Raw genomic sequence first — 23,134 nt, 5'->3', positions numbered from 1 at the left:
ACCTAACGCCAAGCGCTATCCACGTGGGCCTTTTAAGACCGTTAGATCGAGCTTCTAGGGTTTATGCGCTCTTTGCTTTAGATTCACTGCAGAGCTCTGGCTATGGATCCCTCGGCGGAAGCGTATCACCACCACCATCACCACTACACGGAGTTCGTGCCGCCGGATCACGGCCATCGCTACTCGACTTGGACGATTCCCGTGGGTTTGTTCTTGGTCTACCTTACATTCAAGCTCCTCTCGAGGCCGCGGCTACCGCCGGGGCCAAAGCCATGGCCGATCATCGGGAGCCTCCATCGCGTGTCGCCGGTGAGATTTCGATGCTTCATGGACTGGGCGGAGAAGCACGGGCCGATCATGTCAGTGTGGATGGGGACGAATCTCAATGTGGTAATTTCCAATGCCGAGCTCGCCAAGGAGGTGCTCAAGGAGAAGGACAAGGAGCTCGCATCGCGGCCGCTCACGCGCGCTGCTGCTAGGTTCTCCAGGAACGGCCAGGATCTCATCTGGGCCGACTATGGCGACCACTATGTCAAGGTGAGAAGGGTTGTGAGAACTCTAGAATTTCTTTCTTCCTTCTTCCTTCTTCGCTGACAATGGTGATGGATTCGTGAAGGTGAGGAAGCTGTGTACGCTGGAGCTCTTCACGCCCAAGAGACTCGAGTCCCTGCGATGGATCCGCGAGGAGGAAGTGGGCGCTATGGTGAAGTCCATCTTCCAGGACGTGAAGAACAATGGTGGCGCGGCGGTGACCGTGAAGAACTACGTCTCGGCGGTGGCGTTCAACAACATCACGAGGATCGTCTTCGGGAAGAGGTTCGTGGACGAGAATGGAGAGATGCTGCCGCAGGGCGTGGAGTTTAAGGCGATCATCTCGCAGGGGATGAAGCTCGGGGCGTCGCTCACCATGGCGGAGCACATCTCCTTCATCCGCTGGATGTTCCCGCTCCAGGAGGAGGAATTCGCCAAGCACGGCGCCAGGAGAGACAGCCTCACCAAGGAGATCATGGAAGAGCACGCGCTGGAGAAGAAGAAGAGTGGGACGAGCCAGGAACACTTCGTGGACGCGCTGCTCAATCTCAAGGACCAGTATGGTCTCAGCGAGACCACCGTGATCGGCCTCCTCTGGGTAAGAACTTCCTTCTGCGAGATATCTTTCTTGCTAGAACTTGGAGCTCGAAAGTTGACGGTCTGTTCTTCGTGTATTTCCAGGACATGATCACCGCGGGGATGGACACCACGGCCATATCAGCCGAGTGGGCGATGGCCGAGATCATCAAGCACCCGAAAGTCCAGGAGAAAGCTCACGAGGAGATGGACCGAGTGATCGGAAAGGAGCGGATCATCACCGAGGTGGACGTCCAGCAGCTGCCATACCTCCAGAGCATCGTCAAAGAGGCACTCCGGCTCCACCCAACGACGCCGCTCATGCTCCCACACAAGGCCACCACCCGCGTCAAGATCGGAGGCTACGACATCCCCAAAGGGACCATCGTTCACGTCAACGTTTACGCGATCGGGCGAGACCCCAAGGTGTGGAAGCGAGCGTCGGTGTTTCGCCCCGAGCGGTTCCTGGAAGAGGACGTTGATATCAAAGGCCACGACTACAGGCTCCTACCTTTCGGCGCTGGCCGGAGGATCTGCCCGGGAGCTCAGCTCGGTCTCAACATGGTCCAGCTCATGGTTGCTCGGCTCCTCCACCAATTCTCCTGGGCACCACCGCCGGGAGTGAAGCCCGAGAAGATCGACCTCACGGAGCGTCCGGGTGTCGTGACGTTCATGGCGAATCCTGTCCAAGCTGTTGCGACGCCGCGCCTTGCCGAGAAGCTTTACGAGTGAACTTCTCTCCCGGTGAGTCGTTGATATACGTGTGCTACTTATAAGCCGTTTTGTTGTTGTATAAGCCTTCGAAAGACAATCAAACAATCAAGCCGAGCTCGTTTGCTATGGGAAGATTGATTCGAAGTTGTCGTGGGCGTAGTTTAATTGGCCTTCGAGGCTGTCCATGACTTGAGCGTTCCGGACAACAATCTGTACAAGCCGAGAGTTTTCTTCGTGAGTATTTTTCTTTTTTTTCATCTTAGATTTGTGAGTACCTGGCGCAATCGCTCTTGCTCTGCTGCGTCTCGACGCTTTTCGATCAGCGGATCTCGGAATGTGGCTCTCGCTTTGATTTTCATGCTCTGCGAGAGACAACCGTGAGAAAAACTTAGCAGCGAGAGGGAAATGTCTGTGACTTGCCGCTTCAATGGCATTGCGTTTCTCCTGAAGATCAGCTATTGTGTACAGCGAGGCTGAGTTTTCTCGCATAGCACCTGTTTGTTCCAGGAAAAGAGAAGGAAAGAAATTCAAGCTAGATGGACAAAACTAGAACTTACGTGCAAGCTCGTCAGTGGCATCGTCCAAATTGCGGCTCAACTCGCCAAGCTCGGCACTGTACTCTGCTTCTTGCTGCTTGACTCTATCCTTAAGCTCTAAAGTGTCCCTCCTGACACGTATAAGCTCCACAACGGAGAGGTCAATCACCTGGAAATACCAATAAGCAAACACCAGCGAGGAAAAGAAAAAAAATTGGAAAAGCTTGGCAAACCTGTCCAAATCTGAGCATTTGCACGTCAATGACTCTTTGCTCCGTATCGGTAGTGTTTTCTTCCTCAGCTTTTCGTTCACGGACCAGTGCCGCGTACTCCTTTCGCAGGTCCTTTTGCAATCTCCTCAGTGCCGCCTTCTCGGCTACGTGCCTCTCAATCGTCGCTCTCAGTTGCTTCAACGAGGCGTTTGTAAAGACGAGGCCACCGGACAGGTCTTTGGGAATCGCGGCATTTTCGATGTACTCGACCTGTGGCACGCCAGTAAGCTGGAAATCAACGACAAGGGGAGAATACTAACTTACTTGATGCATGTAAAGTGTGACTGCGACGTCGATCTGATTCAAGGCAGTCTGCTTCTGTTTCTGAAACTCCCCTAGCTCGCGTTTGATTGTCTCGAGAGCAACGTCTATTCCTTTTTTCTTCTTCAACTTCGTCTCTTTCTCTCTTTGCATGCCTGTGGCACACCGATGTTAGCAAAGCGAAACGTAAACACAAGAAAGATCTTACTGTCTAGAAGTTTCACGTTCTCCACGAGGGCTTCGTCGACGTCAAGACGTCTTTCACGTAGAGCAAGCACGCTTGCATACAGGGACTCCTCGCATCCACTGGGACATACTTCGGGTGTCTGAAAAAGAACTCACCATATTTTGTTCCATTGCATGCGCTACAAACCTCTTCTTCTTCAAAATCTTCATCGGAGCCTTCTTCTTCCAAATCCGATTCCTCTTCCGAATCCGATTCTTCACCAGGTTCTTTTGGCTTCGGTCGTTTCATCTTCTTTGTGTAGATTTTGTAAAGAGTGTCCCTGAACGGATTGTTTTCTCCCATCATTTGCTCGAACTCCACCAAGAGCTGCACATAGACCATAACAAAACTAGCAAAACAACAGTTTTACTGCGAACCTGTTGCTTCTTGTCTTGCAATCCAGCCACCTCTTGCTTTTTCAACTCCACAGCTTTTTCTTGGTCGCTTATTTTCGACTGTTCACAAAAAATTTAAAAATTTATTGCTGATCCTGGCATCATTGACAAAAGATCTTACTAATAGGTCCTCCGCTTCAAGCAGCTTAGCAGTATGGCGATTTTGTAGAGCTTGCTCCTTGGGTTGAAGAGTTTGAAGAAGTCTAAGCTCCTGAAACATCAATACTCGAGACAAACACTTGGAAAGAGAACAGAAGCGTGTACAAAAAACTTACTTGATAAAGGATGAGCATCTTCAGTTCAGCACCCTTGATTTTTATGTCGAGCGTAAACCTCCGATTCCTCAAGTCCTCCAAATCACTATCAAATGTAGAGATGAGCAAATCAATTCTCTCTTTATTCAGCGCCTTCTCATATTTCAGTTTCACAATAAATGCTTCCTGTTCAGCTTGCTGCAGCACAGAAAAACCAGCTCAAAAACCAAAACACAGAACATTTTTTACCTCCAGGATCGAAGGAGCACGCAACGCTGATGTTGTTGATGCTATTTCACCCTCTCTTATCGTTTTCCTTGAAACTCTTTCTGACATTTTCCTAGACATTTTTCGTTGAGGGTCGGCTGCCTTCTTTTCTTCGGCTTTCTCAGCTCCCTTTTCAGCCTTCTCTGCCTTCTTTTCCACCTTTTTGACAGGGCCACCACCGAATCCTCCGAAGCCACCACCTTTATCTTTTTCCTACACACAAAACTTTGTTTTCTTGAACCACATAGCAGTGTGTGTAGACAAAAGGAATACCTCCACTTTCATCTCTGCTTTCCTCTTCCTCTCAATGTAGTCGTCCAGATCCTGTACAGATAGAATGTTTGAGCCCGTTCATGAAAGGGATACAACACATACTTTCTTAGTAATGTTGTTCCGCTCTTCCGGCGCTTCATCTTTGAAAGTTAGAGGACTGTATAAAGGTTCCTCTTTGATCCTGTAGCAGCAACAGCAACAGCATTGTAAGTTTCCATTCCGGCACAAGAAAATACCTGAGCAGATTATTGATCTCTGAAATCCTTGAATTTCGTTGTGTTATCTGGAATCTTATCTGCTTCTTTTTTTCTCTGAGAGAGAGAAACTCACTGTTGAAGCTCATCTTTCGGTCGTGTATGGCTTCGTATAAAAAGACCATTTCATTTCTCTTTTTCACGGCATTTGTTCTTTGTTCTACCGGTGGCACATATGTCAGGTCTGTCTTTAGCTTGAAATCTCCTTTTGTGTTCTCTGCATGCCTTATGGCCTCAAGGTCCTCCGGGTTGGCATAAGCCTATAAACAAAGACCAAGGAAACTTGCATGAGATCCTTGTAACTTTGATAGCATCAATCACACATCATCTGGCTTTGTCTTCAGGTAATCTTCATACTCATCCTCCTTTTTCTTAAGTTTGAGCCTTCTCAAATCCTGTTTTGTGATGATATCGTCGTCTTCACCTTCTTCTGGCTCGGAAACAACGCTTTCACCACCTTCCTACAAGACATACCAAAAGTATTAAAGCAAATAAATGCCGACGAGTGAATACACACCTTGCCATCTTCAGCATCTTTTTCTTGGGTTTTGCTTTTGTCATCCGTGATAGCTTTTGCTTCTTCTATCATCTTAATCAGCAGAAGCAACAATTACAGAAACATACTTTTCTTGTTCCTGGTACCAACCTTCATTTCTGGGGAAAGCTTTTCCGTGCGAAAGCTAGAGACATGGCCATCTGTTCGGAATGCATGCAAAACAATATGCTCGACCTGCACTAGAAATTCTGACTATTAGAATAAACGCAAGGACAACGCAGACCTCCAGAGGATCGAGCAGAAACGCCCGAAGCTTGGATAGTGCAATCTCGCTCCTTTCACTCTCCCATTGCAATTCTTCGCGAGCACTTCTTACTTTCTCCTTGATCTCGTTTTCGAGTATACTGTAAAAATAAGCCATGACTAAAATACTAAAATACTCGAAAGTTCTTACCCCCTCAAACTCGAGTCTATCTCAAAAGTCTCGAAAGGAATCATTTCGGTTGGCGTCTTTTCTTTGTTTACTCTGATAAGCTCTTCCAGTTCTCGCCGGATCCTATCCAATCTGTCAGTGACAAGCTTTTTCTTCTGCAATGCAGTCCTGAGCTTGTTTTCTTGTTCCGTTTTCTGTTTGTCATCCTCGATGCTATAGACCCCAGGGGGGACGTCTGATGCGTCTGGCAAAGTATCTTCAAGATCTGCCAAATGCAGCACAAACGTGAAAGTCAGCCTCTGGAATGTATCACCATTAACATAAAACCTTTAGTTTTTGTATCAGGATGCCTAGGGGCCCCTGTTTCCAAAGACATCTCATAAAGGAAAAAGCTGCCATCATGGGCGACACTGGCCTGAGAATGTCAGGTTAGATACTCAATAGAATGCAACAACAACAAGTACCAAATACAAATTGTCATAGCTCATGACACAGTTGCCAATGGAACCCGAGTAGCAATCGTGAACATTACCCTGTAAAGGAATGTCAAACGAGAAACTTGTATGTTACGCATTGATACCTCCCAGTACTTTTGCTGCTGTACTAAACCCAATTGTCCAGCGTGAGGAGTAGTATTGATGCGAACGACTCCATCAGCTGTTCCTGACACAACATACTCCATCGAATGCGTGTACCTACAGTTAAACAATGGTTGAAGCGTAATTGAGCTAGAAAAGAGTAACGTACTCGAGCGTAGTTAGCGTTCCTTGACTCCACGGCGCATATCCTAGAGCGTCTTTAGAGTCGGCATGAGATTCGTACAGCAATCCCGTCTTCCCCTGGAAATGAAAAATTCCAAATGTAAGAATATGACGAGTTGACAAGTGTGCTCACCTCTAGCGATACGTAGAATGTGTTCATGCTACTTTTTGTGTACAACAATGCTCCTGCTTGGAATGAAGAGGAAAACTCATCGGGTAGGACTTCTTCAACTGCTGGCGGCGGGGGAGCCTTCTTTGTCTTTTTCTTTTTATTCTTTCCTTCCTCTGTTTCCCGTCCTCCACCTTCATCCCCCTCGCCTTCGGCTACTTCAGGTCCTTCAGGTCCTTCTTCACCCTCTTCTTCACCTTCACCTCCCTCTCCTGCCTCTCCTTCCTTTCCCTCAACAGCTTGACCTTCGCCAGAGGCTCTTTCTGCTGGAGGAGTGCCCTCGGTCGCTGAAGCACCCTCAGGATTTTCACCTCCTTCGCCTTCACTTGTCTAGTCAACGCTGAAAGCAGGAATAAGAAGAATAACATGGCATTGCAATCAATACCTTGGCCGGTTTTGGTTGTTGTGGAGGTGGCGGCGGTTTCGGTTTTTTTATCTTTGGGAGAAGAAACGAAATAGCTCTCGACGGCAATGCTAGCTCATACGTAACTTTGGTATCTGGATGTAATGCTGCATCACAAGATACGATCAGATCGATCACTTAAAGAAAGTACGTCGACGTACGTGGTCGAGCAACCTCAAGAATCTCGCAGTTTTTACACGCCAATAGCACGTAGTCCCCATTAGGAGACCAATCCAAGCACCCTACTCCTGCTGCAAATTTAAAAAATCTACAGGCCAACATAGTAAATTGATAACTTTCCCAAACATATGCAGACGTACCCAATTGGCCTGTAATTTTCGAGGCAATGGAAGAAAAAAATTGTTGCATCTGTTGATACAGTTGCCAGAAGCTCGCCATCCGGACTGAGTTTGAGTCCTGTGACTTCCATCTGCAGGAAAATCCATTTCATGATATGATATTATCCATGCTTACGTTATGAGGTTTCATTGCATGCAGAAGCCTCCATCTGGTACTGCACTGTTGCAGCATACGCACCACTCCATCCTTAAATCCTACAGCAATGGTTTTGCATTCAGGATCGACTGTCCGTGGCATCCAGATCATTGTGGTACACGGTGCTGAAAACCGTCGCTTGTATATTTGTTTCTGCTGCTTGAAGTTATAAAGCCTCACCTGCAAGTGAGGAGCGCCTTTGAGTAACAACAAAGTGTACCCCCTTTCGCTTACGGTGCCATCTGTGCCTGCCGTCGCAATGTAATAACTGTTTGGCGAGCTCGCTATCGAAACTATTGCCCCTGCATGGAACTCCAGAATCTGCTCTAGCTCAAACGATGGCACATGCACCCTCCATAATGCACCACCTTCATCCTGTCCATTCCGTAGAACTCATGTCAGCTTTGTCGTCGCGACGGGTAAAAAACGGAAATACCGACCTGAATCATCCAATGGTCTTGTTCGAACAAGATCCCTTTTATTTTACACTCCGGATCAACGAAAAGCTCTCGAAGGGGATTCACCTCGCAAATGAGTTTCTCATCTCCATCATCAGCTGCGTCCAACCACTTCAGAGAAACCAGTCGCATGAGACAACAGCTTTACAAGAATTTTACATACCGTTCCAAAGTCCCAGAACCTTATGTATCCATCAGATCCGCACGTAATCAACTCATTAACCCCCGTATCGTGAATTGTGATCTCCACCATTCCATCATGGCAGCTTAGCCCTCCTTTTCTTTTTAATTGGCATTTGACGAGTTCGCCTTCCCATACGATAATACCGCCTCCCTCTGTTCCGGAGAGGACCTGAGTAAGAGAATTATCTAGCACACGAGGATACAAATGCTAAGCCACACCTTTCCGTTGGAAAGTTCTACATAACCGGCAATATCACTTAGTGGTACTTGTCCAAACTTTCCTATAAAACCCTGCGTAAACTCGAGCACGAATTAGACAATATGTAGAGGCTTTATCCTCATATCTTGCCTCTAGCTTCATTCCGGTAAAAGTGGAAGCCATATTCCAGAATCGAATGTGTCCAACGCCAGAGGTAAGCAACTGACCAGAGAAGTACTTCGAGAAAGACACCTGCATTAAGAAACACATAACAAAATAAGCAACGCTCAGTTAAAAAATTCCACCACGCTTACATTAAAAACCTCCTGCGAGAAGGCTTTCGCTCTCAAGATAATTGTCTCGTTGTGCCAATCCCATACAGTCAACCAGTAGTCGGGATAGCCTCCAACCTGCAACAACATCGATTCTAAATGTCTGGAAAACTTCAGATTGAAAAGAATAAACAAACTGTTGCAAGCTGATTTCCATCGTGTTTAAACGCGGCAGCGCTGAAGAGCCTCTCGGTACCATCTTTTAAAACCTGCCTTAAATTATATATTTCAAATCAGAAAGACACTGAACTCCATACCTTCGTGTATACTAAGCTCGGATAGTCATAGATATAAATATTCGGATTAATCCCCTTCTCGCACACTGCAAAGTACTTCTTCGTTGGATGGATCGCTACTGCTCCAATCCCAAGACCTCCAACACTCTAGAAAACATAAAACCAAGCATGACAAGGTGGAAGAAAGACCGGACCACAAAAACTCACGGGAAGATAAGTCGCAGTCATGGTTCTAACGTCGAGGAAGTGAATGGTGTTTCCACAAGTGTGCATTAGAATACTAGGCTCGATGTAGCAAATGTTGTTCCTCCGTGTTCCCTGCGAGACAAAGAGAAGAAAAATCAGCTGCGATCCCAAGAACAGCGGAATTTCTCGCGACGCACCTCGAATCCAAACGAGAAAACCAGTTTTCCAGCATCCTGTGGAAGGCGCTCGGCCTTCTGCTCCACCGGCACCACAGGCGCTGCTGGACTCTCCATCGCCAAAAGCCCTTGCCCTAGCCCTAGCCCGCCAGTTTAAAAATCAATTCAAATTCAAATTTAAAACCTTTTTCCCGCCTAGACGCAACCGCGAAGAACAAGCTCTTCCAGGCCGGCTTTAAGCCTCGCCGCCGCGATTTCGCAGCTCCCCTCGTCCAATCCACCATAGGAGATTCGAATGCACCCCTTTCCTCCGCTAGCGCTACCAGGAACCACCATAACTTTGTGCTTGGAAACCAGCCATTTCACGACTGCTACATCGTCTGGGAATTTCTCCGGAAGCTTGGCCCAGAAGTAAATTGCCCCCTCGCCTCCTTTCACAGCTCCTTGGCCCAGCGACGAGAGAGCATCCAAAACCATGGCCCTGTTCTTGCCTAGTCTCGCTACTCGTTCCAGGACCCATTGAGGACCAGCGTCTAGAGCGGCCAGAGCAAGTTTTTGCCCGATGATCGACGCGCAAATGGGGACGTTGTCTTGGACTTTGAGCAGCTGCTCGCCAAAGCCGGGCACTGTTGATGGATAGGCGATCTGTGAACACCACCAAGGCAATGATAAGGAGGAGAGAAAAAATGGTTTTGATGTAGAGATTCTTACATATCCTATTCGCCATCCCATCATGCCGTAGGCTTTGGAGAACGAAAAGACGTTTAGTATGTGGTCACCTTCGATGCAAACGTGTTTGCGACCATCGTACATGAAATACCTTCAAGTAGCAAGTTTAAGGAAAAGAAAAAGCAAAGAATAGGGGAAAAACTTACTCGTACGTGTTGTCTACAACGAGCCAAACTCCAGCGTTCTTGCACAGCTCCGATATTCGCTGTGTCGAAAAACGAAATTTAGAGCCAGGAAAATATCGCAAGAGAGGTGATCTTGCCTTGAGTGTTTCCTCTGGTAAATAAGTACCAGAAGGATTTCCAGGATTCACAACGTTAACAATTCTCGGCTTTGGGGTATGCTCACGAAGAGCTTTCTCCAGCATTTCTGTTGTAAATGTTCGTAGAGAATCATTAGAAAAAGAAGCTGAAGTACCTGGATCTGGATGACAAGTGTCTGGATGACTGGGAACCACGACGATGTCATAGATGCCAGTCATCTGGAATGTCGTGTACGCATTGAAGTAATATGGAGCAAACATTACCACGGAATCTCCTGGATCACACAAACTGAGTGCTAAATTCGCATAGGCCTGGGAGAAAAAATCACTAGAACAATAAATGCCTATGGAACGGAAGATTGCGTTAGTTCACCTGGTTTGCACCAGCGGTGACCATCACCGAAGACTTGAAAAGCTTGTTTTCCTTCTTAAGCTGTGGACGAAGAAACGAAAGGTGTGAGTTAGAAAAAGAGAGAGCAAGAAGAAAAGAAACAAACCTTCTCGGAAAGTGCAAGCCTAAGCTCTGGAAGGCCATCGTCTGGGCCATAGCGGCTTGTAGAAATGTCCTGTATCAGATCTTTGACTTTCTCGAGAGCTTGCGGTGGAGGCTGCCAATGGACAACTCCCTGGAAGAATGATTTGTAATCAGATCAAACAAATGTGGAAGAGACCTGGGCAAGCGAGACAACATCGTTTCTTCCTTGAAGAAGCTCTTGAACCTGCAAGCTTCCACAGCTAACAAAGTTACAACGCACAGTCGGGACACAAAAGAAAAGAATCAAAGTGCAAAATCTTCCTCTCTTGCTCTCTTCCCCTCTTCCAGTTCCAGTAAAGCACCTGAACCATGACGGGAGTGTCTGTTGCCAAAATCCGTCTTGAAAATCCTGCCATACCGCGTTGCTCAACTCTCGTGTGTGTAGTTCTAAAAAATCTCCCGCTGTTCAAGCAGGAGTTGGCCGGAGGCTAGAAACAATCGTATGGATAGAAAACAAAGAGAGGAAAGAAGACGAAGGCAAAGAAAAATCGCTCAAAGTACTTCACGCGTTCACCGCTCGAAGAGAAGAATAAACAAAGCCTCAGTGATAAGACAGGAAGAGACACAAGGACGCAAAAACAAAGAAAGGAAGACTAAGTTAAAATCACCATAACGGAAGTGAGACAATCCAGTGATCGCGACTCGAAAGGCAGCAAAATCAATGCAAGGTACGAAGGATTGCTAGGGAAAAGGGGCGCAAATTGCAGCGCTCCCCAGCTAAACAACGACGCAAGCGGCAGAGCACGGCCCTGGAGTGAAAAATGGTGCCGCTCCACAGGCATGCAGCGGAGATTTTAAGCGCTAGCGCTTTCTAGCTACAGTAATCGATCCAGCTACAGCAAATCGATCCACTCAGCGCCATACCTCGTCACTGAATCGCCATGCATCGCCATGGCCAGGTCGCCCTATAATGGAGGATATTCCATTAAACATTCAGATTAGGGCTTTTGGATCCCCTAAAGCCCTAAACCCCGAGCGATGAAGATAGCGCTGGGGATAGAGGGCTCCGCGAACAAGATCGGCGTCGGCATTGCCAAGAGCGATGGGACAATCCTCGCCAATCCGCGGCGCACCTACATCACTCCACCAGGTGAGGGATTCCTGCCGCGCGAGACGGCAATCCATCACCAGCAGCAGATCTTGCCCCTGATCAAGGCGGCGCTGGACGAGGCCGGGCTCGCCCCGGGCGACATCGATTGCCTGTGCTACACTAAGGGGCCTGGGATGGGAGCGCCGCTCCAGACAGTGGCAGTGGTGATTAGGGTTCTATCGCTGCTGTGGAAGAAGCCCATCGTGGCTGTCAATCACTGCGTGGCTCACATTGAGATGGGGAGAGTCGTAACTGGCGCCAGCGATCCAGTGGTGCTCTATGTCAGTGGTGGGAACACGCAGGTGATAGCTTACAGCGAAGGGCGCTACAGGATTTTTGGAGAGACGATTGATATCGCTGTGGGGAATTGCCTGGATCGATTTGCCAGAGTTCTCAACATCTCCAACGATCCAGCTCCGGGTTATAACATCGAACAGGTAGCTCTTGGAATTTTTTCTTTTCCTTGTTCGTCTCATGAATGGTTTCTTCAACGTAATAGCTCGCGAAGAAGGGGAGCGAGTACATTGAGCTGCCTTACGTGGTGAAAGGAATGGACGTTTCTTTCAGTGGCATTTTGAGCTACATTGAGAGCGTTGCGACCGAGAAGCTGGCAGCCAAGGAGTGCACTCCAGCTGATTTGTGCTTCTCACTCCAGGTAAAAATCTCTTTTTTCTTCGTACTGTTTTCTCATCTCGGAAAGACCAAGCAGGAGACTGTGTTCGCGATGCTGGTGGAGATCACAGAACGAGCAATGGCCCACTGTGACAAGCGAGACGTCCTCATCGTCGGCGGCGTTGGATGCAACCAGAGGCTGCAAGCCATGATGCAGGTGATGTGCGACGAGAGGGGAGGCAAGCTCTTCGCGACGGACGACAGATACTGCATAGACAATGGAGCCATGATCGCGTATACTGGGCTCCTGGCGTTTGAGGCTGGCATCACTACTCCACTGGAGGAATCGACGTGCACTCAGCGGTTCCGGACTGACGATGTGTTGGCCGTGTGGAGGAAGTGACAAGCTCGCTCGACTTTGTGGGAATTCGCATTCCCATCCGGGTTTCTACGTTGATCCAGAAGAGGTACTTTCACTGGAGTTCTTTTTGCTCTCACCTCTAGACTTGAGCTGGTTGTGAAGTCGTCGATCACTCGATAGTTCTGGCAAGATAATCATATCGATGGCGATCACACCAAGTCTCACTCGGAGCTCTCAAGCAAGCCGAGGATTACTTACTCCGGATTGACCGGAGAATATTCTTACAATAGCAGCGAATCTGGATAATGTAAAGCCCTAATTTCTTCTGTGTGGAAATGGGAACGAGGGCGAGGGCGCTGGCGCTCTACCGATCGTTACTGCGATCATCTCGGACATGGCCGGGTCCGGAGAACGAGAAGCAATACATCAAGGTAGGAGATTGTGGTGTTCTTTCTTCTCGCTCAAATTCTCTCTCTCTCTCTCCTTATCTTTCTCTCCAGGACGAGGCCGTGCAGCTCTTCCGGAAGAACCAGCATTTGTCTGATTCCAAGCTGATCAACGAGAAGGTGTTTGTGTTCCCCAGTTTGCTCTGATCCATTCGGCCATGAAATATTTGTCTCTTGCAGATATTTGAAGGGGAGACCCGGTATGAGATCGCTTGGCACTACAAGATCCCATACCCGCGGCTTCACAATCTTTCCACGGGTTCTGTCGCCGAAACATCGCATCACAGAGTTATAGGCCCGGATTACAAGGTTCTCTCTAAACTTCTCCTTTTTCTTTCTAGATTCTTGTGTTTTCCAGTGCTTTACATCATCCAGATTTCGTTATAGAAGATCGTTTTCTCGTCTATGAATTTTTTTCCCTGCTGGATCTCGGACAGAAAACACTGGAAACTTACGCAAGATCTTATTTTTCTTTTGTTTGCCAAGGTCCCCGTGGAGGACGATGGAGAAGTTCCCGGGCTGAAGACTAAATCGAGCAATGGAAACAGGTGCTACGCTTGAGAAGTAAAACCTCGTGTATAAAACTCTCGTACGGAATGATTATTCTAGAGAATATGCTGATCCGGCCGAGAATATCCCTTTGCGCGCATGCAGTTGGTTTGAAAGCTTTGGGCATTAGGTTTTGCCCTCTCTCATTTCTTTGCTGGTCTTTCTTCGCGCCCGGCAAGGGTTTTGGGGATGTGATCTTCCAGCTCCGGTGAGCGATGTCTGCGATCGAGAAGCGCGGCAGCCAGGGCAAGTCTGATCTCCTAAGCTGGTCGGATGGCGCGGACGCGTCGTCGGACCGAGCCACGCCCGTGCGCTTTTCGGCGACCAACGATAGCAAGGGATTCGCGGCGGCTAATGACCAGAGCTGCACGGATCCGCCCGTTTCGCGCTCGGCCATCCGGATTCTCCAGGTGGGATGCCGCATTCTTGCTTGAAAACTCCAGTTTGTAGCTCTCGCAAGACAAAGCATTCTCTCGCGCATTTCGGATCACTTCGTCGATTAGTCGCTGAAACATGTGAGTTTTTTTTTGTTCTAGCTAAAGCATTGGAATATCTTACATTTTTACGACTGAGTTGCCGCTCTTGCCATTTGACAGGACCTTGGAGTTTTTGTGAAGCATTAGCTGCATCATTTAGATCATTCTGGTAAGCCAAAGTTTGACGTAACTTCTCGTTCTTTCTCAGCCGAGTGGAGGGAGCCAAATTTCTTTTGGAGAAGGTGACAACAGCTTCCAAAAGAAAGCTAGCAGCCACGCAGAGGTGGCTAAGCAACGCGAGCTCAGTGGAACCCAGGAGACATTTGAGGAGCAACCTCGACGTCCAATGTCTAATGCCAAGGCAAAAGAAATGTGCGGAAGCAATATCTTTGGACCACCAACATCCGAGGTATGCCGCTCTCGAAGCTCTTAAAAAAATGCGAAGAACTAACGAGAACCATGAAGCTTGCCAGTTTATTCTTTACCTGTGTTGGGGTGTTGGGGGATGCAGTACTCTTCCCAAGGCCAGCGGACACACAACCAAAAGGCAGCAGAGATGACTGGAAACGACATCTTCAAGAAAGGTGGCTATGGAACTCATGTGGAGAAGTCTCTCAGCGACGCTAAGCGAAGAGAAATGATCGGGAGTGACATTTTCTCCGAGGAGAAGCCTCCGCCATCGCAGCAGAGTGTCAGCAACCGTATCAGGAAGCCACCAGGTGGACCAAGCACCATTGTACTCGGTTAGCTGCGGGGGTTTTTTTTCGGTTTTTATCTTCTTTTTACTTGTGTCCTTCGCCTTTTGAGAGGAATCACTCACGCGTTTGGCCTGCAGGGACATTATTTGAATCCCATTGTGTTAACTCCAGCCTCTTTGTGCATACATACACAGCTGGATGGATTCTTCTTTGGGGCGCATGGGTTTCTCGCTTGGTACTCACTCTGGTGATGCTGCAGATGTTGTTGCTAGGATTAAGCAGCTGAGGGGAAGCAATCCTGTTCAACACGACGAGAACGCGACCCCTGAAGGTTTAAACAAGATCCCAGGTGGAAAAAAGATTTTTTCGGTTAAGTTCTCCGTTTTGTCGGCTCCCTCTTATCAGTTACTTACAGACGTGTATGCAGATAAGCACTTACGCGAGGCTAAAGTAAAGGAGCTGAGCGGGACGCATGACTTTTACAACCGTGGCTCCAACAACAAGGAGAACAACGACGGCACTGACAAGATGATGAGCAACGATGACAACAGCAGCACCACCGAGAAGAACGAAGCTACAGCCCAGCGTTTAGTTCGTCCTCTCACTCCTGACATCAGACGATCAGGTATCTCGAGTTCTCACCTCGTTTTCTCGCTCTTTTGCTAACAAGAAGTGTCCTGTTTTTGCCGCAGAGAAGCTTCACAGCAATGCAAAGCGTCAGGAGATCGCTGGGAACTATGATCTACTGAATTTCTCTCCAAGTAGGCATGACAATGCTGATTACATCAAGTATCCATCAGGTAGGCCATTTAGTGTTCTTGCTCATGGGTTGTGATCTCCCTCATTTTGAGTTTAGAGAGGCCTGCGAGCAGCGCTAAATTGCGAGAACTCAGTGGCAGCTACGCCTTTGGAGACTGCTTCACAGACCAGTTGTACGAAAAGATTCCATAGTGAATAATACTTACTAGCATTGGAGAAACTAGTGAAAATTCTTCTACTGTAGTTATATTTACTAATTTATTCAATTAAGGGATTAACCACATTCTATTATCAAATAACACATCCAGCTTTGAGAAATACATCTCTTATATTTTCATTTCAGAGGATGTCACCGTAGGTTTAAGAAATTAATGCACAACTACTTTTATAATTATTTATCAATCTAGAGGTAGTTCTTAATAATTTCAAAGTTAATAAATTTTAATCAAAACTTAACTTTTAAAGTTTTATGAGCATCTCATTGATCTTTTATTTTATTGAACATGAATTTAGTTTACATATAAAATTTCTAATAATGCAATGTACTATGCCTCAACTTTGAAAGGTAATCTTTTTTTTTTTCTTTTGAAAGGTTTGTTTGAAATCTACCTATCATTTTGAGAGTCTACTAAATTTCAAAATATAAAATACAATCAAGCAATATATAGCAAACACTTTAACTACATTATATTTAACTGTTTATCTCTATGATTTTATGATTCAAAACTTATAACATTACCTTTCATTATGAAAGTTTTTTATTTCATTCTATGGAAAAGTTCAATAAAAAGTCACCCTCCTATAAAGAGTAAAACACTTTTTGAAAGCCATTAAAGTTAAGATATACAATGGACGTTTATAAAGTTTTAAAGAAATAAATTTTCCTATAAAATCTGGCTAATAACTTCAGAAGGGAACAACAAGAGAGAGAAAGAGCTTTATATACGAATGCATGGTGCGTAATTGGGATTTAGGAGGTGAATGCATGTGTGCCAACTCAACATCTCTGCATGCATGCCAGGTCAGTGTAAAAGAGCAGACATGACGTGTACTAGAGAGCTAGATAGCTACCTTTTACATATATTTGGATATATTTGCATGCGTGCCACCTCAACTCTCTGCATGCCTGCCAAGTCAGCATGAAAAGTGTGGGACCATGACCTAAGAATGATATCTAGGTGTTTGAAGTATGATTGCATTAATGGTTGTCTAAATGACTATTCTTTTTTAGCTAGTCCAGCTATATCTACTTATTTAAACCATTGAGATTGTTTGTTGAGAGCATCCATATACAAGTAAGATATAAGATATGAGCAAACAAAGTGCGATTGAAAAGAAACATGGATCAACCGATGGAATGATCTGGTCTCCAACCAATGGGAAGCCTTGGAAATGGGAAGTCTTGGAAGCATTTTGAAGAGTGTTTCCTAGAATAGTAGTCCAACTTTCAAGCCATTTATTGACAATGATTGACTGTGTTAACTTTAAGAGCTCAACCCTTTGTTCCATCCCTTCCGAAGGAAGACAGATAGAAAACTAGCAGAAAGCAATCTATCCGAAGCTCAAAATCTATAACCTGCTCCATTGACAACTATAAACATAGCCACACATTATCATTATGGAAGATCTTTTATTACACAGTCAACAGGGTTGACCATCACACACTTGATAGCCTGCTTCACTCGGAAACAAGAACGAGCTTAGGCTTAGGGCCACAGCGACAAATAGGTGGGAACGATTTAGTGCATACGCTGCATTCTTTTCCCTTTGGGCAGTCCCCGTCACTGCAGCAGCTACTGCCTACTCCGCAGTTTGGAGGGGCCTTCGTGCAAAAGCACGAAGGCGGATTGCTCCTCGTGCAAACGGTGCAGTATTTGCCCTTGGGACAGAATTTGCTGTTTGGGCAGCACTGCGAGTTGGGCCTGCATTCAGACGGTCGGCTGGCTGCTCCATCGACAAAGAAAAAATCGCCTGGAAGATCAAGCACTTCAGCAGTGACAGCAATGCAAAGGAGCAGCGCAATGAGAGGAGCAAACTTGATAGACTGAGCCATAGCGAAACAGAGGATGCTTTTGGAGAGGCAAGCGCACTTGGTTATATACTCGCAAAGATTCGAACAATTGAGATATGCCGGATCCCACGTTTCTCTTGCTGATTTCCGGACTGCTCCAACGAAAGCGAAACAAGAATCAAATAGCAAGAAATCAACCAGCTGGGCAGCATGTACGAAGACAAAATCAGCATCCTATGACATATACATTAGTCCATGTAGATAAATAGTAGCGACGCAGCAGTCTTTATCAGCTACAAACACAAGCTGCATGATAGTTTGCATATTAAACAAGTGATACCTTCAATCCAGCTTGACATGATGTCATGATTTGTCCGTGCGATGAAGGTGATTTTCTTGGAGTCATTGTGAGCTAGAGTGATCTTCTTGGTGTGCATTAGAGCATTGTTGTCACAATATGAAAATTACTCTAGCTCACAGCTCCTTCAGGAAAATCATTTAAGGACAAATCATGGCACCATGTCAAACCAAAGCTGAATAGAAGGCAGCACCGGTTCCATATACAAACTATCGATGCATCTTGCAAATATCTGCTTCCCATTTTCCAGATCCGGATCTCGAAAGCAGATTTTTGCAAAATGCTTCGACGTATGACTCACGTGTAAAGTGAGAAATGGTCACTGCTGCAGTTGATGGCTAGGTCTAGTTAGGTGGACTTGTTCAGACAGATAACTACAACACCATTTGGTGATGCTAGTCTAGAGTGCTTTTGTTTGTCTAGGCTATTCCAGCTGCACCATTTTAATTTTTTCACGATGGTTTTCTTGGCAGCCTTTTGTAGCTACTGACGTAACCAAAGAGTTGTCCGCTCCAGCCGCACTCCTAGCATCAGTTCCTAGGATTTTCAAAGCCGCTGGGCTTGGTTTTCCGTGCCGATTGATTTGTGAGGTGTTTGTGAGGCAATCACAAAACAGGCAGATGTACGCTCTCAAACGTCTGGAGAGGACCAGTTTATAGCGCAAACATTGTCTGGCGAAGAATCTCTCATGCCATATGTGATAGTTGTCAGGTCGATGCAGCACCAAATTGCTTTCTCCTCCTCTTGAGTGCCAAATTGCTACAAGGTCGTCGCTGAGTTAGAGTTCCTCCCTCGTATGGATCTCCAGTTCCTCAACTTGTTCTCTCAAGCTCGAGACGCCGCCTCGGTGACCGAGAATCGGCACTCCCAGGCACCTCACTCTACCTAGGACCTCGCTACTCATGTCCTCGAGATCGCCTCTCGAGCTCCTTAAGTTCGCACTCGAGCGTCTCGGAGCAATCCATTTACTGAATGGCTCTCGAGTGATCGAGCTCGAGGTGGCCTCGTCCTGGGCTTGAAGCTCGAGTTCACCCTCTTCTTGAACGTCGTCATGCTCGCCACGAACTCAGCCATGCCTTAGGATCACCTGATCCATCCAAAGCTGCCGCCTTGCTAAGGTTACCTGTGTGGATGATCTTTGGAGCTCTTGGAGCTCTAATTAAAAGAACGCTGACTATGATCTTGCGCCAGCAGATCCCGGGCTGCCGGGCGACACGATCGAACTCTTCCATGCGATATTCGGGCACGGCTTTGATGAAGCTACAGCCATCGCCCCCTTATCCTATGACACACTTTAGGTGACTTGCGCTGGATCCAAGTGGAGTGTGCACGCATTGAGCAAGCTCGTCCACTGCTCGACACTGGGCTCCATGGCAATCACGAGCGCCTCAGCAGATGCCCACACCACACCACCCAGCCATAGTGCTCTGGGATTGGATCCATGCTGTGATCCCCTTGCATCGACGCAAACATCTCTATAGTCCCATTGCTGCACAAGAGCACAGGAAGCTGACGAAGGTCATTTGTCATGTTCTTGGTGTTTTGCCATCTTTTATTGTAGAGCATGATTGTGACATCAATTAGCAAGTTATGGATGATGTAGTTGAGTTGTTTGAAGATTGAGTTTATGAGAAAATGATGTTTACAAGGATTTTGGATTGTGATGAAGAATTTAATTATTATGGAGATAATTTTGGAAATGAATTGAAGATTTCATAGAGTAAGTGTCAATTTTTAAATCTGCCATTTAATTTACATTCTCATGTTTGTAATATTTCTTCAGTGTTTTCTTCTCTTGGCATGTCAATCATTTATGACTTTGATAATTCTCATTTTTAATCTACTGTTGCATTGAGTGTTTTTTGTCATCCTCATACTAATCTAAATATTGAGTGTATGCATAAAGTTGAAAATCTTGCTTTTTTTTTATTGGTAGAGTCTTTGATTAGTTCTGGTGTTTAGTATTTTTTTATTCTAAGGGTTGAATCACTTTAGTTAGAGTTTCAAATTGAATGCATATCCCTATTTATGAGTGTTGTTAAGAGTTTTTGTTTTATTGTTACTACTAAAGAGTTTATGTATTCCCTTAAGAGTGTGAATATTGTTATTAATTTTCCTGTCTTAAGTGTTGAATTTTGTGTTGAAAAGGTTGAGTGGGGTGAATTTTTTGCTTATATTATGGTGATTATATTTTATGATAGGAAATCTTTTATTTTCCAAGCTTTAAGCACATGTCCTTCTTTTAATTTTCCCATTTTTGCATTGCCAATTGCTATAAATTCCTCTTCTAATGCTTTTTTATCCACTTTTTTTTATTTTGCAATTTCTGCCCTGACACTTCAAATTTTTTTTTCTTCAGAAGAGGGGGTAGAGAGGACAGTCAACCCTAACGATGGAGTGAGGATGAGTGAATATGGTAATGAAGCAAAAATGAACGACATGGATTGTGGAGTGAAGACGATCATAGTGAGTCCAAACAAACATAATAAAGTTGAACAGATGCAATAGTGGAGTGAGGTTGAACATAAATAGTAGAGTGAGGATGAGCATAACAAGTCCAAACAAAATTAATGTTTCAGAACTTCTTTTTCTTTCAAGGAGGGGATAAAGAGGAACAAATGGAGTGAATCTAACTGCCCATGTGCAATGTTGGATGAGGATAATGGTTATGAGTCTAAGTTAACACAAGTCTCAAATATTGACTAAGGGGAAAGTGCAATAGTAATAGTCTTAAGTTTGAGTTAGTGATAGAGGATCATTAATAAATAGATTTAGAGACATGATGTATTGTTTGTTATAATGGTACTTTACTGACTATAATGTACGCGACTAATTTTTCCATTCTACTTTAGTCACTTACCCATACCACCGACCACTTGGAGGAGCCTCATTCACAACCTCCATAAGTCCAATTCAGGACTTGGGACTTGCTAGCCCCGAGAATGGCATCCATGCCACTCAACATTTGCACTTGGTCCAAGTGCTCCACATGTCCGATCCCATGACCGACACTCAAAGGTACCACCGACATGGCAGCCTGTTACGCTAAGGCCATGCCCAATCACCTTTGCCATACTGGTACTCCAATACCACTTGCATCACAGTCTTGGCTCTCCAAGACTAGGCAAACCATCCATGAGTGGTCATCTCAGATCCACTCCTTAGCATCCTTAGGATGCCCACCGACAAGGGGAATAGCCTTCCCCAATATCCCTCTGTCAGTCCCCACTAAGTCCCTTTCTGCCCTTGGCCGTGTTTGCCAAAACTGCCACTGGATCGAGGCCCACAGGCCTGACCACTAAGTCCCACGGTCCTCTAGGACTTCCTCACCACACGACTGTGTCTTTGGTCAGTACCCCAGAGGACTATTCCTCTTCCTTTCCACAGTCTGGGCCTTTGGGACAACATTTCGGAACACCGTGGCCTTATGCGAGCCACCTGGGTACTCTCCCCGCCTTCTGCCTCTGGGTGCTCTAGCCATGGGCTTAGAGCGAGGTTCCGTTGAGCCACGCCTGGTATCCAAGTAGGTAGTGCCACCCACACTTGGACTGGGAGCATCGGCCAGTCGATCTCCCGGGGGAACTAAAGCCGGCTCTTGAACACTTCACCAAGTTACCCCGCTTGTTGGTCCGTGTTCACTCTAGTCTTGGACTTCCCAGTGGTCAGCTTATCACCCAACACTGGGTTTGGCCTTCCTGGGCCAAACTGGCCTTTCTTGGCCCAACTGGCCTTTCCTGGCCCAACTGGCTCCACTGGGCTCCAACCCCCAACTATACTTTTGGAGCTCACCAAACCCCCCAGGGTCTGGGAGACGAACGTTTTGGGCTTTCACCCTCTCAGACTCGAACTCAGACTCGGACTCGGACTTGGACTCGGACTCGGACTCGGACTCGGGCTCGGGCTCAGGCTCGGTCCCAATCTTGGTCTCGGTCTCAGTCCCGGTCCCGGTCCCGGTCTTGGTCCCGGTCTCGGTCTCGACTTTGGACTCCATCTCGGGTCCATCTCGGACTCCATCTTGGGTCCATCTCGGACTCCATCTCGGGTCCATCTCGGACTCCATCTCAGACTAGATCTCGAGTCCATCTCGGACTCCATCTCGGACTCCATCTCGAGTCCATTTCGGACTCCATCTCAGACTCCATCTCGGACTCCATCTCGGGTCCATCTCAGACTCCATCTCGGGTCCGTCTCGGATTCAATCTCGGATCCATGTTGGGTCCACCTCGGACTCCACCTCGGGGTCCTTCTTGGACTCCACTTCGGACTCCACTTTGAACTCCAACTCGGGTCCATCTTGGGTCTATCTTGGACACTTCCACGTGTCATGTGTTGGTCCTTTTGGGTCCCTTTTTGGAGCCTTGTTTATTGCTCGCTTTGTGCTCATTCCTTGAGCACTTCGTTGGGAGTTCCACTCCCACTCTCGACCTTTTCAAGTCGGAGCTTTTAGTCCAAATGTGTTACGCTCGTTTGGTTTTGACTTCGGCCACCACCACATGGCACCGTTCCAGCTCCACTTTGGGGCCTAGGGATTTTGTGTCTCACAACTCCACCACCTATAGACGAAGTTCGATGTCCTCATTGAACAGTAAACCCTTTCATAAAGTAACACCCGCACGTGTTACCATTTCCATCCTTGGTACCCAGCCAATATTTGTCTATGGTTTGACACCAAAGGCTCACCATTCCTTGTCCATCCCCTAAGGAGCATAGCCTCTCCAACTTAGAGGCTCATTCGACCACTTGTGGTGGTCTTCTCCTTTTATTGGTTGAGTTTTTGCAAAACATGTTAAAGACACCTTCTTTAACTCAATCCCACTACTCATTCTCGAGTAGTCTCAATTTCCACCGATATAACCCTTGCACTTTAGAACTTTTAATTCTGACTTCTTGAAGTTAATTTCCTGGGTGTCTTTGACACCTTGCATTGCACATATTGTGCAACTCCACTTCCCCATCCTAGGAAGTCCTCTACTCGAGGGCAACATCATCCTCTCTTCGATTTCGTGCCACCTTTGGCACTAAGTTTCGGTTATCATAATTTGTGCTAGGGCTGTCCACGGCCCTATCTTTTGGCTGCTTTGCCGCTCCCTCACTTGGAGCTTTTACTTCGCCAAATTGGAACACTTAAGAATCCATCCTTGGAAGTCCACTTCCTTTCCACA

The 23,134-nt window shown here is 46.6% G+C and overlaps 7 protein-coding genes across 8 annotated transcripts; 3 read left to right on the top strand and 4 right to left on the bottom strand.

The window, feature by feature from the left end:
* Positions 1-52: 52 nt before the first annotated feature.
* LOC9657663 (cytochrome P450 98A3) lies at positions 53-1,953 on the top strand. Its single transcript, XM_002981103.2, has 3 exons — positions 53-537; positions 617-1,129; positions 1,213-1,953. Exons 1-3 carry the CDS (start codon positions 103-105, stop codon positions 1,837-1,839), a joined length of 1,575 nt encoding a protein of 524 aa, XP_002981149.1. The 5' UTR covers positions 53-102; the 3' UTR covers positions 1,840-1,953.
* Positions 1,929-3,419, bottom strand: LOC112350209 (cilia- and flagella-associated protein 44-like). The gene is made up of 8 exons (XM_024686032.1): positions 3,264-3,419; positions 3,099-3,216; positions 2,894-3,045; positions 2,591-2,839; positions 2,379-2,526; positions 2,242-2,315; positions 2,097-2,183; positions 1,929-2,031 (listed from the first exon to the last, which is right to left on the bottom strand). The coding sequence occupies exons 1-8, from the start codon at positions 3,417-3,419 to the stop codon at positions 1,945-1,947; spliced, it is 1,071 nt and encodes a 356-aa protein (XP_024541800.1). The 3' UTR covers positions 1,929-1,944.
* A 3,670-nt stretch (positions 3,420-7,089) lies between these two features.
* On the bottom strand, positions 7,090-9,203 carry LOC112350208 (cilia- and flagella-associated protein 44-like). Its single transcript, XM_024686031.1, has 11 exons — positions 9,108-9,203; positions 8,932-9,042; positions 8,746-8,871; positions 8,626-8,697; positions 8,471-8,566; positions 8,307-8,408; positions 8,177-8,248; positions 7,938-8,126; positions 7,757-7,885; positions 7,359-7,691; positions 7,090-7,251 (listed from the first exon to the last, which is right to left on the bottom strand). Exons 1-11 carry the CDS (start codon positions 9,201-9,203, stop codon positions 7,090-7,092), a joined length of 1,488 nt encoding a protein of 495 aa, XP_024541799.1.
* Positions 9,204-9,238: 35 nt separating this feature from the next.
* Positions 9,239-11,513, bottom strand: LOC9658344 (aromatic aminotransferase ISS1). 2 transcript variants are annotated; one of them, XM_024686205.1, is made up of 9 exons: positions 10,915-11,510; positions 10,749-10,796; positions 10,575-10,703; positions 10,451-10,510; positions 10,233-10,389; positions 10,078-10,184; positions 9,962-10,020; positions 9,798-9,906; positions 9,239-9,731 (listed from the first exon to the last, which is right to left on the bottom strand). In XM_024686205.1, exons 1-9 carry the CDS (start codon positions 10,966-10,968, stop codon positions 9,282-9,284), a joined length of 1,173 nt encoding a protein of 390 aa, XP_024541973.1. In that variant the 5' UTR covers positions 10,969-11,510; the 3' UTR covers positions 9,239-9,281. The 2 variants fall into 2 exon arrangements, with proteins under 2 accessions (XP_024541973.1, XP_024541972.1); XM_024686204.1 differs by having other exon boundaries at positions 10,078-10,389; positions 10,915-11,513.
* A 31-nt stretch (positions 11,514-11,544) lies between these two features.
* LOC9658343 (probable tRNA N6-adenosine threonylcarbamoyltransferase) lies at positions 11,545-13,754 on the top strand. Its single transcript, XM_024686207.1, has 6 exons — positions 11,545-12,139; positions 12,202-12,357; positions 12,412-13,106; positions 13,176-13,241; positions 13,302-13,430; positions 13,608-13,754. The coding sequence occupies exons 1-3, from the start codon at positions 11,591-11,593 to the stop codon at positions 12,715-12,717; spliced, it is 1,011 nt and encodes a 336-aa protein (XP_024541975.1). The 5' UTR covers positions 11,545-11,590; the 3' UTR covers positions 12,718-13,106; positions 13,176-13,241; positions 13,302-13,430; positions 13,608-13,754.
* Positions 13,755-14,367: 613 nt separating this feature from the next.
* Positions 14,368-15,194, top strand: LOC112350274. Its single transcript, XM_024686179.1, has 2 exons — positions 14,368-14,555; positions 14,612-15,194. The coding sequence occupies exons 1-2, from the start codon at positions 14,500-14,502 to the stop codon at positions 14,892-14,894; spliced, it is 339 nt and encodes a 112-aa protein (XP_024541947.1). The 5' UTR covers positions 14,368-14,499; the 3' UTR covers positions 14,895-15,194.
* Positions 15,195-17,187: 1,993 nt separating this feature from the next.
* On the bottom strand, positions 17,188-17,680 carry LOC112350286. Its single transcript, XM_024686221.1, has one exon. It carries the CDS (start codon positions 17,654-17,656, stop codon positions 17,282-17,284), a length of 375 nt encoding a protein of 124 aa, XP_024541989.1. The 5' UTR covers positions 17,657-17,680; the 3' UTR covers positions 17,188-17,281.
* Positions 17,681-23,134: the final 5,454 nt, after the last annotated feature.

Source organism: Selaginella moellendorffii, unplaced genomic scaffold (assembly GCF_000143415.4).
Source record: "Selaginella moellendorffii unplaced genomic scaffold, v1.0 SELMOscaffold_47, whole genome shotgun sequence".
Taxonomy (NCBI): Eukaryota; Viridiplantae; Streptophyta; class Lycopodiopsida; order Selaginellales; family Selaginellaceae; genus Selaginella; species Selaginella moellendorffii.
Note: the sequence above shows the minus strand (reverse complement) of the source record. Positions and strands in the feature narration are given on the sequence as shown.